At 29.6% G+C, this 15190-nt stretch overlaps 1 protein-coding gene across 1 annotated transcript in view; it reads left to right on the top strand.

Moving 5' to 3' along the window:
• The window catches only part of RhoGAP19D (Rho GTPase activating protein at 19D), a gene marked incomplete in the record, with an annotated part of 292498 nt that overhangs the window by 156396 nt on the left and 120912 nt on the right, over window positions 1–15190 (top strand). The window contains 1 exon segment of the mRNA XM_067047479.1: window positions 10842–10949. Within this exon segment, the coding sequence (XP_066903580.1) occupies window positions 10842–10949 (108 nt within the window).

Below are 15190 nucleotides of genomic sequence, written 5' to 3' on the forward strand. Positions count from 1 at the left end.
CTTACACTAAGGGATAAACAGCGCCTTAAGGTTTTCGAAAATAAAGTATTACGTAAAATAATCGGACTGAAAAAGGGTGAATTAACGGGAGAAGTTAGAAGGCTACAGAACATCGAATTAAGGCTATACCCGGTAAATATAATTCAAGCTATAGCATTGTGGCGTATAAGGTTATAGCTTGAATTATCGAGCGGATCCCTAAAATGGTTATAAACACTGAACCGACGGGTAAACTTCCGAAGTGTAGACCGAAACGTAGACAGGAGTATTGCTTTAAAACTGATTCAGTAGAATTGGGTTTTGAGGCGCATCACTGGAAGGATTGATGGTATCGGCGATTGATGGTATCGGCTTCGAACCTTCGGGTTCGTTAGGCCTTTATTATTATTATTATAATACTGTGCATATTACCTATGTATAGTACACCCAATATTTTTTTTCGTTAAGTTATTTTAAAATATTACCGAATATGATTTATGACAATAATCTTTTCATCGTCACGATTTAGCAATTTTTATATTATTATATGATGTTCCTAAATGTCATTTTTGAAAAGAAATATCTTTATTCTACTGACAAAGGTCACTTTGGTCCCGAAATTAACCGAGCTGTTATTGAAAGCGGCTTTCAATTTCTGCTATGGCTGGACGTAGAGATAAACTCTATAAAGGTTATTGACTGTTCATAATACAGGTCGGAATATATATTTTAATATTATATTTAGCAAAAGGTCATACTATCCTGATTTTCAATGAAACAGGCGAATATATTTAATGGATTGTGAATGAATTTCCGAATCTCTGAGGTATTTTCACTATTAATAACTAATGGGAAAATTTACTTTGAAACTTATCCATAAAAAAAAAAAAAAAATATTTTTATCTCACAACAACGAGAATATGTTACTATTTTTTCACCAATTAGTCACTCATATCTACATTAGAGAAGGTTTTAATTAATTTGCGAACAAAACTTGTGAAGTTATAAATAATAATTTATTCGCTTCCTACATTCTTTATTTGTTATTCGTAAAATCGTGTTGTTTTAGGTTATTTATTGCAATGTTATTAAACTATTCTAAACTGAAGTTTATAATAATTTTTGAATGATTTTTTTTTAAAACTTTAATTGAACGATAATTTTATTCTTTGAAAACTAGAAATTTATGAGATAAAGAAGGCTTTATTTTCAAATAAGAATTAGGATTTTTTCTCTCCCTGATCTAACCCTTTGAGAGTGATATTTTTCATTTACCATAGTCGCTCCTCTACCTATGGGCTTTTGGTCTTGTAAGAACCGTTTTGCATAACCACAGGTCTGTCAGAGAAATAAATAATAAAAAAACTTTTCGTTTCTTCTAAAATATATTCTAGTAAAATTAGGCATTTCATCCTAACATTCAACAAGTAAATCATTGACCTATTTTATATTATTGTTAAGCACCTCCAGTCGTTTAGTGTGTTTAAGTTGTACGAATTATTGATTTTTTTATGCATACCACCCTAACAACCATAAGACTGTAGTACTCAGAAGACGAATACATGTGTCAAGTCCATCAAAATCTTATATGTTATTCATTCTTTTACTAGGTTAAAGTCAAAGTGGTTTAAATGCATTATCTTCAAATTCTTAGACGGCACTCAAGTAAATCTTACTCCTAACCTGAGTGAATGTTGATGATTCCACTTCATCTATCAAGAAACTAAACCTATACATTGCGAAATTTACTACTTAACTACAAGTGGAGTATGTCTGAGGCTATTATCTTACAGTATTAACAAAAAAAAAAAAAACTTACAAATGTTAACTGGCACTTTCGTAAGTTATTCCTTTTTCTTACTTCTCTGTCGTCCTTAGATTCAACCCTAAAGTTTCAGTTTGAAAAACAAATGATTTTACTATAATTATTGTGATAAATTTAGATGTCTGAAATTTGTGTGGAAATCAATTAAATCAATGAAGTTTGATTAGAGATAATTGTGAAGTAAAATAATTTAAATTTTATATTTGTTTTATTTTAAACATCTGAAAAGGAATTGTACTATTATGCGAGCAAATAATATTAATTTTTATTTATTTATTTATTCAGTTACTAGCCTACCTTCTACGACACAACCCCTGATGAAGACCTGAAACTCAGGTCGAAACATCGGCATAAAATAAATACATATGGTTTTGTTTATTTATGTTGTTCTTTGCTGACCGCACCCCCCGACAAACTTCTCCAAAAATTTTTGTCAATAAAATATTTTAAAAACTAAAATCGATGAGTAATTGTGGTTGTGACTCTTCCTCTTATGATGTCATCTCTGTATTTCTTATATTTTATATTATATTATTATATCTATATAGGAGGATGGGGAAAAAAAAAAATATATATATATATATATATATATGATGTTATAAATCCATATAAATATGGGGAGTGATAAGGTATTAGGCCACTAACTCTAAGGACTCGTTTTCTAATCAGTCTGTGGCAGATAATTATTTATTCTCTTGGTTCCCGTGAGTCAACCTTGTGGGTTCAGGAGTTCTCCAGGGTCCACTTAGCCTCATAAAGTGAGTTGTAACACTTATTTGGAAAAAATCCAGTGGTCAAGCGTGAGTCAGACCAAAATACCTTTTCGCACAACCGTTGGTCTTGTAACTGTAATACACCTTTGACCCTTCGTGGGTCGTAGCGGTACAGATTTATTTATTATACATAACACTACATACAATATAATATATATTATATTATATTTATGTGGTATTATGTTTCGTTCCCTATTAGTTTTTTGTTAAAACATTTAATTTATTCCACACTAAGATCTTGTTAAATTAAACAAAATATTTTTTCCCAGTCCTGGAGATAGTCTTGGCGGGTGTCCTTTGAAGTTGGTGCCGACACTGGCTCCTGGGTCCTTCGTTGAACATTTGCTAATGAATCCATTAATTTTAATTATGTTGTTTCCAAGGCATCTTAACTAGCTCGGCCTCGCCTCTCATCGTTCCACATGCCGCCTGTACGTTGTTGCGAATACTCCAGTTCTTATTTTCGTGTCCTCTGAATCTATGAGAGTTCATGCTAGTTCATACGTTGACATAAACCACTTTATTACAAAAGGTGTGCTGGCCTTCTGCATTGGCTTGTAATACACACAGAAATCTACATCTTAGTTAATAATTGAAGAGCTTTGAAAAAGCTAATTATATAAAATGATTTTATATTCCTATTTTTCAACTTCTTAAAACTACCTCAATTTTAAGTTTTAGAAAAAATATGCCGGGAACTAGAAAAGACTATATAAAAGAGATTCTTCCAAGCAAAATTCCCTTTTTAATTTTTCATAACATGTTCTTTCGGTTATGTTATTAATTCTCTGAAGTAATTAGTAATTGTATAAAAGATTTAAAACGTTTGATTAAAAATGTTTAGGTATATTCATATTGATCATACCAATCGATGTTTGTTTATTTTTTTATTTAAAATAATAAACCTAGGTAATATAATAATATTATGTTAATATTTAAAAAAATAAAATTCCCACTGGTCACAACAAAATCAGATAAAAGAATAAAGGGCTTCAGAGGCATAAAGGCTTTAACAACCATAACATTCTCTATGACAAACTCATTATGGAGAGACAGTTTCATACTTGACCAAAACTATATGTATATATTTCTACTATTCCAAAAATATTCATCACTTGTGTTTACTTATTTTATTATTATATTATTATTTTTTTTTCTTTTTAGATTAAATTCAACTCTTCATGTGTTAATCAATGCATTGTTTTTCCACAAACTTGTCTAATTTCAAACTATAAATCAAATAAGGAAAAAATCATAAAACGAAATTAGATTGAATAATATATGTGTAGAAAATGAGAAATGTAGTTCAATTATTAAATTTTATGAAAAAAAAAACAAACAAGAAGCTGTGCCCCAAAAAGATTTTTTTTAAATTTATTTAATGAGATTTACAACTGTACAAATAATAAATAAAATAAGTACACATGTTGTATGTTTTATATACATTTGAAAATCTTGGGAAGAAACCACCCATTGGTGGTACTTCAAACATTAATTTAAATTAGAAGGTCCCGTGGCCATCTTCTTTTCAGACGTCTCGGAGGATTATCAGGGATTGTTAAGGATGAAAGATTAAGAATTAATGGATTAGGATGGTTAAGGAGTTTGGAATGAAAAGACGCATATCTGTTTTGGGCCAAATCTGCAAGGAATGGAATGCCCAAAAAGAGTAAAATGTACAATTTAATGCAGAAAAAATCGCAAAACGTGCAAATTTGTGAAAACCCCGATAACGTGCATTTTAAAACTATTATTTAATTTCATTTTTATAATTCAAATTTATATCCAGGTTTGCTAAGTTTGAATGTATGGAACAAAAGATACAATTGCAGGAATATTTGTGTTCATAAATACAGTTTATCGTCGTTTCCCTTTACATTCTTCGACTTTGTTAGGTATTTTAAATTTTGTCTCCTTTTTGCTGCCCTAGTTAATCATTAAATTTTATCGTAATTCATATTTATTCAGTTCCCACTTTGAATAAGATGTGCTTAGTTCAAATAAACAAAATTAAAGTTACTTTTAAGAGTAATAATTATTAATTTTATGTTCCATTAATTCCGTAGCGTACGTAGTAGCCTTTGGCTATAGCTAGACCATACCTCCTTAGCTGGACTGATATCTACACCTTATGCCACAAGGCGATCAAAGGGAGAAAACTCTGTAAAAGCATATATAATGCATTCACGTATTATATATGTATGGTGTACTAATATAATTTATTAAAGGGTACGAAAAGAAGGTACTTTTAAGAAAGCTGTTATAAAAATCGACATTTAAACTCAGACCTATTTAAACCCTAGTTTTTTTTTTTCAAAGTTGAAACGAATTCTTTTCAGCCATTTTTAAAAACTGGTAAAGAAAAGTGTAAAATTGACAATATTATGTCTCACTTTGGCTCTGTATCCCAGGCATATACTTTATCTTAAATAAATAATTTCAGTTTCCTACTAATTTTCATTTCTGAATTAGGCTGATCAAATATTGGTTATTTGGATTCAATGTACCTTAAGACATGTATTCCGTTCTATAAAATACTAATCTAATTTTTTTTTATAGCAATACTTTATCATACGAAAAGAAATAAAAAGCTACTTTATGAAACAAAAGAAAGAAAAAACTGTTATAGTTTTTACTAATTTTTATAGGTTTCAACTCGTTCAACTCTACATATTAACCTTGAATGGCATGTAAAGAAGACAAGAATAAACAAAGAAACAAAAAAAAAATAATAATAATTTATGATTTATTACCGTTCTTCTGGTTTAGGAACTAGAGGACTCATTTGTTCTTAATATACTCTACCCGAGCATAGGCTTATAAAACCCTCTCCAGTGTTCTGATAAATGCTCTTGACCATTCCTGAACGCTCCTCGGGAATGTTTTCTAAAAATTAATACTGTTTTCAAGCTTGTAAGATCTCTTTATATGACATCTGTATTATACATTATAGTGATATATAGAGGTAGATATATCATGAATACATTATACAGGATACTTAAGGAGCAAGCATTACCCGAGATAGAGATGTTATCTCGTGGCTAACCAGTCATCTCTCAAAATACGATATTGTTATATGTATGCTTACGGGGCGCGTCTTTAAGGTTTTTTTTTATCGTATTTTCTTATCTTTACCGATAAGATTCCTATGTGATGTTTATTTTCTCAATTATGCATATCTTTACAGTGAGTTTGCGAATGGCTTAGGCATTTTTTGGGAACAAATAAATATTCTTCAAGATGAGAGTTATTACATGTTATAAACTATTAAGCGGGTATTCAACCAAGTTCTAAGCAAAGTTAGACAACAGAAAATTTTAAATAGAAAGACAATATTTTTTCATGTACAAAGAGTTTTTAGCGTGTCATAAATATCTAATATCTAAAATAGCTATTTTAAAAAGTTTCAAGCCAAACATTGAATCAGGTTAAGAGAGGTACATTTTATTTCAAAGCTATGCTGTTGTAATATTTAATTTATAATAGATTTATTTACGGATAATGTATATTCGTCAGTAATTATAATTATTTTCTTATTGTAGAAATCTTAATAGTTTAATTAAATTGATTAAATGAAAATATTTAGTTTGGATATCGTATTCCTGATTTTTATTACTTGTTAGTTATTGGGCACCAATAGCTGTTAAGTGATGCTTAATGGATTACAACGTAGCTACATAATTATTACTACTTGGTCGCATTAATAAGTTATGGTTCTCATTCGACACAGAATTTGAAGCTGTTCTTCATTTCTTATATTTCGGTCTATTGTATCTTATTATAAAGTTCTGTAATTTCTTTTTCACTAGTAAGGAACATTTAGGTGTTAAGGACGAAAATCAAATTTCGTTACATAATTAAATTATTAATGTATTAAACTAATTAGTTAGAATTTTAGCCAGAAATACATTTCCGTATAACTGTGGTAGAAACTAACTTTTAAAATTAGTTAATAAATTAATAAAAAATAAATTATTTGCAGATTTATTTTCCCTATACTATTATAAGAATAGTGGTTTCCATCGATAAACTTTTATATTAAAAAAGAAAATATATTTATTTGATATGATCATAAGGTTTTGTAATTTATAAAAATGAACAGAAAAAAATCCTCATTGTATGTTTTGAGAAAGAGATTGTAGATTACCAAGCGTGCACTGTTCCAGAAGTGGTGCCCCTTTTGGGTCAGTGGCCATTACATTCTCTCTCTGGCTGCTGCCTTTGTACTCTAGACCTGCCAATACTGTTGTCTTTGTCGCCAAATATGTTGTACTTGTTTAGGGTGCATAAGGGACGGACCTAACAGCAAAAGTATTCATTTCAACAGACGTGTTTCCTGACTGTGAAGGCTTTACAATATTAATATAAAGTGTAAAATTTTATTTTGTGAGATGTTCGGGGAGACGTGGACATGGTTAGTGGAGTAATAACACAAATAAGCGAAACCTATTTTATTTGTCCCTGTGCATAATGGTAGGAAACTTACTTTTTTGTGCAAAAACCTCTAAATTGTTAAATTTTTTTGTTATTCTCATGAACTTAAAAATTATTCAGGGTTTTTTTTTAATATAATATTCACTGCGTGTTCCTATAGTAATGATGAATCGAGATACACTTTTTATTAGTCAAAACAAAAATGTTTATACTTGAATATAAAACAATACATTCACAATTATTATCTACAGTAATATTCAGTTTTTTTAGACAACGAAAAAACACACCTAGTTCTTCATTATTAATTGTTAGTAATTGATCATATGGCAAGAGATTTCAAATGGGTTTGCCACTAAAACAAATGTAAAATAATGAGACATTAAACGAATTATAAATAAAAATAGATTTAAAAGAAATATACTAGATAAATAAAAATGTTGATAATAATTTCGACAGTGGTAAACCCATTTCATACAGTCTCTTTGCTAACGTCGACTATTGCCGCTGAAGTCGTTAAAAATCTTGCCACTACAAATATAATGTTATTCCGAATCATAGTGGTTAATTTGATTATTGTTCTCACATTATTTTGGTTACACCTTTCAACAAAGCCCCTGACTTCATACGTCAATGAAACTTACACAAACGTTGCTCTAATATGTACACTTTAATGGGAAAATAGTCTCATCACAAAGGTTAATAAAGCTATTTTTTTCTTAACTCGCAAAAATGTCCAAAAACGAATTTTTCCGGTATTAAATTCATAAAATAAAAGGCTCTAGAAATTTAGAAAAAAATATTTCAAGAAACAAACCCACTTTTAAAAAACTACAATACAACTACAAAGTTAATGTACATAACTTTTGGTATTGGCTTGGTCTAAATATTTTTTGTGGATAGTTTAAAAAAAAAAATCAACTAGTAAAACTTCCTTTTTACCAATGCCGAAATACTTCTGTATGATTAGGTCTATGGCTCTCAAATATTGTTTGATGGGCACCAATTACGGTGAATACCTTTATAGGTATTTAAATATAAGAAACCACACATTTCATTTTGGTGTTTTTTTGGTTGTTTTTTTTTACAATTTCCACCACAGTGCGACGTTTCGGCCTAAATGTCTGGCCTTTACCAGAGCAAAAAAAACATTAAACAGACATCTGTAGATTAACATTAAAGGAAAAAATCATTAATAAAGTTTTATTTCAACATACTCACTGAAAAGCTGCCTTCTGTTTGAAAAAAGTATTCTATCATACTTTGGAAAAAGTATTCTATTTACTGAAATGTCTTACTATTTCATAAAATGCAAATATATACATTGTTATTACTATACACTGAATGTTATTTTTTATTTGTGATACCGAGGTATAAATACCAAACCTTGAACTGTTTTTATCTTATTATACAATGGCCTGTTTCGTTTCGTAAGTTTAGTGTTAAGTTTTATCGACTGTATATTATAATTTATTGATTTTATTGTTTACTCCTCAACCGAAGCGTAGAATATACTGATTTTAGCTGCTGTTCAAGATGGCCTGGGAGGGTATCCTGTCACCTTTGTAGGGTTCGAGTCATGCCCCCGAATGGTCTCCTAAGGCTAACCACTTTTTCCACTCCTTCCAAAAGAGGTACGATGTTGGTACAGTCCCAGCCATTATATGACTGCCTCAGCGTTTTGCTTTTTTTTTTCTTTTCTTATTTTTTAAATGTTTTTATTATTATTATTATTATCCAGGTTAGAATGCAATGAAGTCTTTACAAGCAGTTGCGTTAGAACCCTATGCGATCAAGTGACTTTTTTTAGAAAGTATTATAAAATATAATATTTTGTAGAGTTGTAAACTGTTTTTCATCCCATGAGTACGCTTATATATGAGGATATTTACATACATCATAATACAAAAACATAAAATTAATTAATTTAAACATATAGAAAATGCTTCATTCTGGCCATTCAATCTATTGTTCAACTGCAGAAATCTCAAGTTGGTTCTTCAACTCTATTTTTTGCATGGGGACATGGGTGGTGCCATTTCTATATCGAATTTTCAAATCTATTATATATTTTAAGAATTGTTATATGACCAACAATCAATAGTTTTAATCCTGTTGTACTTCTGTTGCTCCAGAAACTCCAGTTTCAATGTGAAAAATAAACATTAAATTAAAATTTAGAAAACAATTATTTATTTATTTTGGAATTTTTTAACTGTAATCGAAGGCTATATTCACTTTAACCATTTTCCCTTTTTATTTCTCTTTTGCCAAGTTTCGACTATTTATGCCGTCATTTACTGGATTAATTATATGTTAAATTAATTAGCAAAAAATTAATGTTAACAAAGATCGAAAGAAATATTTGATATTGGTGAACTCTCTAATTGTTTCTGTTTTGTTTTCTTATTGTATCTAGTTATTTTTTAATTTAAAAAGGATAAAGTTCTTGTTGTTTACAATCTATGGAAATGAAGTATTTCTGTTTTTTCTCCAAAAAACTGTTTATGATTTCAACTAAAATACCAAGAAAAAAAAATTTTTTTTTTATTAAATGGTTGCCAATAAGAAGCTTGAGGGGAAAACAAATTTTGCTAAAATGTTTATACGAGTAAAATTTTAAATAATTATGGAAGCATCACATTTATTTCATTCATCACCTTTTTATTTATAATGTGTATGTATAAATAAAGACAGATTTATAATTTAAATATCTCAATCTTATTATTGTTTGTGTTTAATCTTGAAGTAGCTATCGCCTATAATAGTTGCTGACCGATTAAAGACTCAACACGTTGTAAAAATAAACATACTTTTTCGATATATCACATTCAAACCATACAAGTTTCAATTCGTGTTAACTTTTAAATAGATTATTCTCTTATATTATTTTACTTATATTTTTCACCAATAAATGAAGGGCTTAAGGTACGAATTTGACTAATCTCATGATAAAAATTGTTAGTGGATCATTTTCGAAAATAATACAATTCTTATTTAATGATTTATGTAGTTCATATTCCAGAATATTATAGGTAAAAATGTTGGATTTACATTCTTACATAGAAAAAATAATAAATAGCTTCATAGAGGAAGAAAATAGCTTTTTGTCAAAATTATATTTGTTTTCAAAATAGTGGCCTGTCACATATAATATATTTTCGCAAATTTAATTTTTTGATTCTCCATAATTAATTATTTCTGTTTGCTAGCGTTACCCTTCTTAACTTATTGGGTTACATCAGTTCAATGATTTTTGAAATTAAACTCCAAAATAAGCAGTACATACTACTTAGATCCCGATTTAATGCAAGAGCTTGCTGAGTCAAGAAATAAAGCTTTTCTTATTGATATTCACAAGAATTATATTTATTATTTGTGCTCCCCGTTTCTAATTAATTTTTAAATTATTCCGTATTTAGAATTATGTGCGTTGGTTCTTGTAGTTAGCTTTATATATTAATAATAATTTTTAAGTAAAAATAATTTTAAAAATTAATCTAGTTGTTAAAACGCTTGGTGAAATATTGTACCAAATTTTTATCAAACGTGTATATCCATTTTTAAAGCTTAATCCAAACTTTGAATGTGAAATTAGGTTACCTTAAACAATTTGAAATGAAGAAATTCAATTTTTAGTTCTGAAAATACAAAAATTTACGTTATAAAATATTTCAGTTTAATTATAGATGCTATTTAGAACCGTGTATTTATAATATTCTTCTGATGTATCCATTTTATATTTAAGAAACATTCTATAATTGCATTTTTTACCTTGATTTATTTACAGTTTGTATTTATTATTTTACGCTAATATTAATATTTTATTACAGGATGCAAATAGAAGAGGTCCCCGAAACTTGGTGCTGAGAAGGTCAGAAGCATCAGGCTTTGGCTTCACACTCCGCCATTTCATCGTCTACCCTCCAGAATCATACACGGTAAGCCTTTATTATTATTTAATTATGCGCAATAATTATTAGTGCACGTAATAAAATATATTTAGTTATTGGCCTGTTCCGCTTGCGTCGCTCGGATGATACCACCAGCTCCTATTAAATTAGAATTTAAAAATAAATCTTTAGATGCAGAAATCGTGGAGATAAATTATTATTGTTTTTTATTGTTAATACAGTATCGAACTATGTACACTGTTTCTCATGGTTCTTTAATATGTGATTTGATTTCTTGTAAATTATGAATTGTGTATAAGTATTTTACCTGTTTGTGAATACGTCGCTTTTGAATATATTTAAACTTTTAAGTCTCGTGAATATCTCCTCAGGAAGGATTTAGCATTTGAAAATTTCACTGGATTGGAGCTTGTGCATGTGCAACTTTCACTTGACTAGTAACAGACTAGGAGTAGTAATTATTCCTGAAACCTCTCCACCTCTGAATGTTACCGCAAACCTCCATTCATCTGCGGTTCTCTCATTTCTTAATTACATCTGGACTCAAGTGACGTAATATACTTTCCATAGACCTCTATCAGCCGTCAGTTCTATTCCGAACCAATCATCAGGCGGGATAACCTTCGATCGTGAAGGAGGTACTCAAGACGGGAGGCCAAACTGGATCTCCAGAGGCTGTAACTAAGCCTATTAGGGTTACCTCTAATTTGGGACACCTTATAAATTCTTGGGCTGATTGAGGGGTCATTTGAGCGGCCTCATCTCCTCTCTGGCTGCCCGTTGCAGATCGGGGAACTCTTTAAGTTTCACATTCCCCTCCCAATCAGGAGATCGTCCTTCTGGGATGAGATTGATTCCGGGAGCGATGAGGGAACAAATGTGGAGAGAGCGTACGGAAGATTGTTCCTCAATGGTCCGTTCCCATGGCATTACTGAGTGTTCAAAGATCTTCTGGTATTACGGATACTCGTAATTCTCATAGTTTTGTTCTTTAATTTAATTATATCATAGGGGTGTTCATGATCTTTAGTTTAACATGTTAAAGGGTGTTAAATTGAAAAACTCATGGTAAATGGAGAAATATTTCTTTGTTTTACAATGTTAAGACGATATAATATTTAATATGGTTGATAGTCTGTTAAATGGAAAATGGCGTCACGCAACAGACCAGCTAAGCTCATCATTTTTTTGTCGTGCTAGGTTACTTGCTCGTAGTTTGCGTTTTTTTTGTTAGTATTGATTTGGATGTTTTTATAACTAATAAAGCAATGTATGACAATAATAAAAATGTAATAACTGTTATCAATTAGCTCATATTGATTCTGTTCCTCACAAGTTAGAAGATCGACAAGACACTGAGTAGCCAAACTTTCACACAACTTCCGCTTTTCACTCAATTTAAGCATGTTGTAATAAAATCTTAAAAGTAAACAATAACATTAAGTTTTGAAAGGAAAGGTTATAAAACAAGTTACTCAGAAAATCCGCTAGGAGCTCTTATGCATTTTACATTTAACACAACATCATGAATACTCCTCATGTATAATACACAAGTAATGTATTATACCCAAAATAATATAGATCTTTCATGTAATATAAGTGCGTCCTTATTTTGTAATGTAAGTAAGCATTTTGTCTTATTTTATTGGTGTTGTAAAAACGTAAATTCTAAATACCCGTAATTGCATTAGTACAGTGGAACCTCGTTTATATGGATAACACGAAATTCCCGTTTAAGAGATGGTGTGATTAGTAAACTAAAAAATATTGACATTCATTAAACTTATGTGCTAACTTGTATGTTTAGCATTTACATACGTATACTCAGTACATGTGTTATCGAATAAAATGTAAAGTAAATGTGTAAAACGTCAATTAACCTAGGGGCTTTTTTCCGCTAAGATGGGATAAATTTAATAAAAACACAAAAAATGAAACGATAGAGTTGGGTGCCTCGTAAAGCAGAAAAAAGACGCACCATTATCGTGAAAATTTTTTGTCTCGACCATTGTTTTTATCTCAAGAATTTTTTGTCATTTTTTCAGTCTTCGAAAAGTTTCAAGAACCATGTTTAGCACTCCATTCAATCAAATAACGTCTTTAGAGAATGGATTTCAACCTCTTCAATCTTGCTAGATCGCTTTCGATATCTCTTCTTTCTCTTCACAAGTTAGATTATGTAAGAACGTCAAAACCCGAATCAACAACCAACTAATATAAATCTTTATGAATGGTTGTGGAATGGGATTTCCTTAAGTGCAGTTTCGTCGAATTTCCACCCATACCATTTAATGGCGTGATTTTTTTTTTAAAAAGAAAATTATATACCGATAACACTATAATTTTGTGCCTAAAGTGGGTATTTGATCCAAAAGTCGTTTTAGCGGTGACGCGGCAACTTATTGTAATAAGGCACGAGACGTCGAGGACGGCTATAAAAAGGAAACAAAACCGGCTGCACCAGAGAGAGCGGCTTTCTCTTCCAGTCTGCAGCTGCATCGGTGTCTCCAGCTTTAGTCCTGGAGAAATATATATATATATATATATAATTTCTGGTATATATATACTTATATACATATTTTTTATAACTTTACTAAGATAAATCAAAGATTTATACTTTTGAAGATATTGAGTTTCAGCCAATAATGAATAATAAACCACTATATTTTCGCGTTCTATCGAAATTTTATAATTCTCATATTCATCAGTTTCGGTTCATTCATGATAAAAAAAAAAAAAAAAATTCGAATTTTCTTAAATCGCCATTATACACTAAAATGAAAATAACATAAATTGAGAGTAATCAAATATTATTACTAAATTTAATCAAATAGAAACATTATATTTCCTGTTTATTATAATCTTTCTATTTGGTTAAATTTAGTTGTAATATTTGGTTAATCTCAATTTGTATTCTGTACATTTTAGGGTTCAATAGTAACATGAGATTTTTTTTTTTAACTATATTTTTCACTTTAGGGCATGTACATTCGTATATGAGAACAATAAAATTGCAGACACTACACAAATATAGTTGTTTATTATCGACTTACCACACAATTTATTATAACATTTACTATATAAACCTATTTTTTCCAGGTCCGGTTCCTATAATACAGTAGAAAGTCCGTGGTAAAATCCTTAACGATTTTGATTATATCACAAACAATTATTTCTAATTATAATTATCATGGGTTGAAAGTAATAATTATATAAAATTTCAGTCAAAAAATTACCGTTACCTTTGAGAGAAACTTTTCTAGGTCGGATATAATTGATGTGTAACGGTCAACAATTATCCCATGACATAAATAAAAGCTTGGACAAATCAACAATAAATAAGTGAGAGATATTTTTTATACCTTCGGCTTTACAAGCTGCAGTGGTGTGACCAATATTATTTATAATAAAAATGAAATTTCGTACTGCTCTCATTCATCAAATTCTCAACACAACATTCATATGCTTATTTAATTTTAATATATATTTAATAAAAAATTATTTTTTTATAATTTAAACTAGTACATTATAACTTCCATTGAAATTCGTTATAAATATTAAATTCTTGGAAAATTAACAGCGGAAAAATTGTTTAAAAAAATTTATATTAAATAACAAACTTCTTTTGATTCTTTCCTGGCGTAATATTCTCTTCTAACGTTTCAGTTCTCCGACTATCATAGAAAAAAAACCTAAAATATTAATTTTTTTTTACCTACATTTCGCACAATCACAATAATACCATATTATATAAGTATACCTTAAAATAATGTTGTGCTAGTTTTATAATTTGTTCAATAGTTATGAAGGCTGAAACGTTTGGGAAGAATAAAGGTAGTGATAGAAAAAGGATCAAAACAATGTATGTTTTAATTTAACAACAATAAAATAATATATAAATAAACTTATAAAATTAATATTTTGCTCTTTAGTTTTGCTGTCCACCTGGGAGTTGTAAAGTTTTAATTTCTATCTAAAAAAAGAAATTCCTAAGTTGCTTCTAGAGTTGGTAATGATGCCTAAAATATTCGATGACAACGTCCCTATGGCTGACTGTCAGGGGCTGTCGACAGAGCTCTTAGCAAAACCTTTATAGAAATTTAAATATACTGACATCAGACCAACAACCCAAATTTAAAAACATCTACTAGCAAGGAGCTGAACTAAAATTGTAGAGATACTATTCGTATTAAGGTAATTCTTGTGGCGTAACAGCTTATTAGTGAACCCAAACTCAATTGGCTAAAACAGAATGTGATTTTATATAT

This window comes from Halyomorpha halys, unplaced genomic scaffold (genome assembly GCF_000696795.3).
Source record: "Halyomorpha halys isolate HHAL.00 unplaced genomic scaffold, Hhal_1.1 Scaffold482.1, whole genome shotgun sequence".
Taxonomy (NCBI): Eukaryota; Metazoa; Arthropoda; class Insecta; order Hemiptera; family Pentatomidae; genus Halyomorpha; species Halyomorpha halys.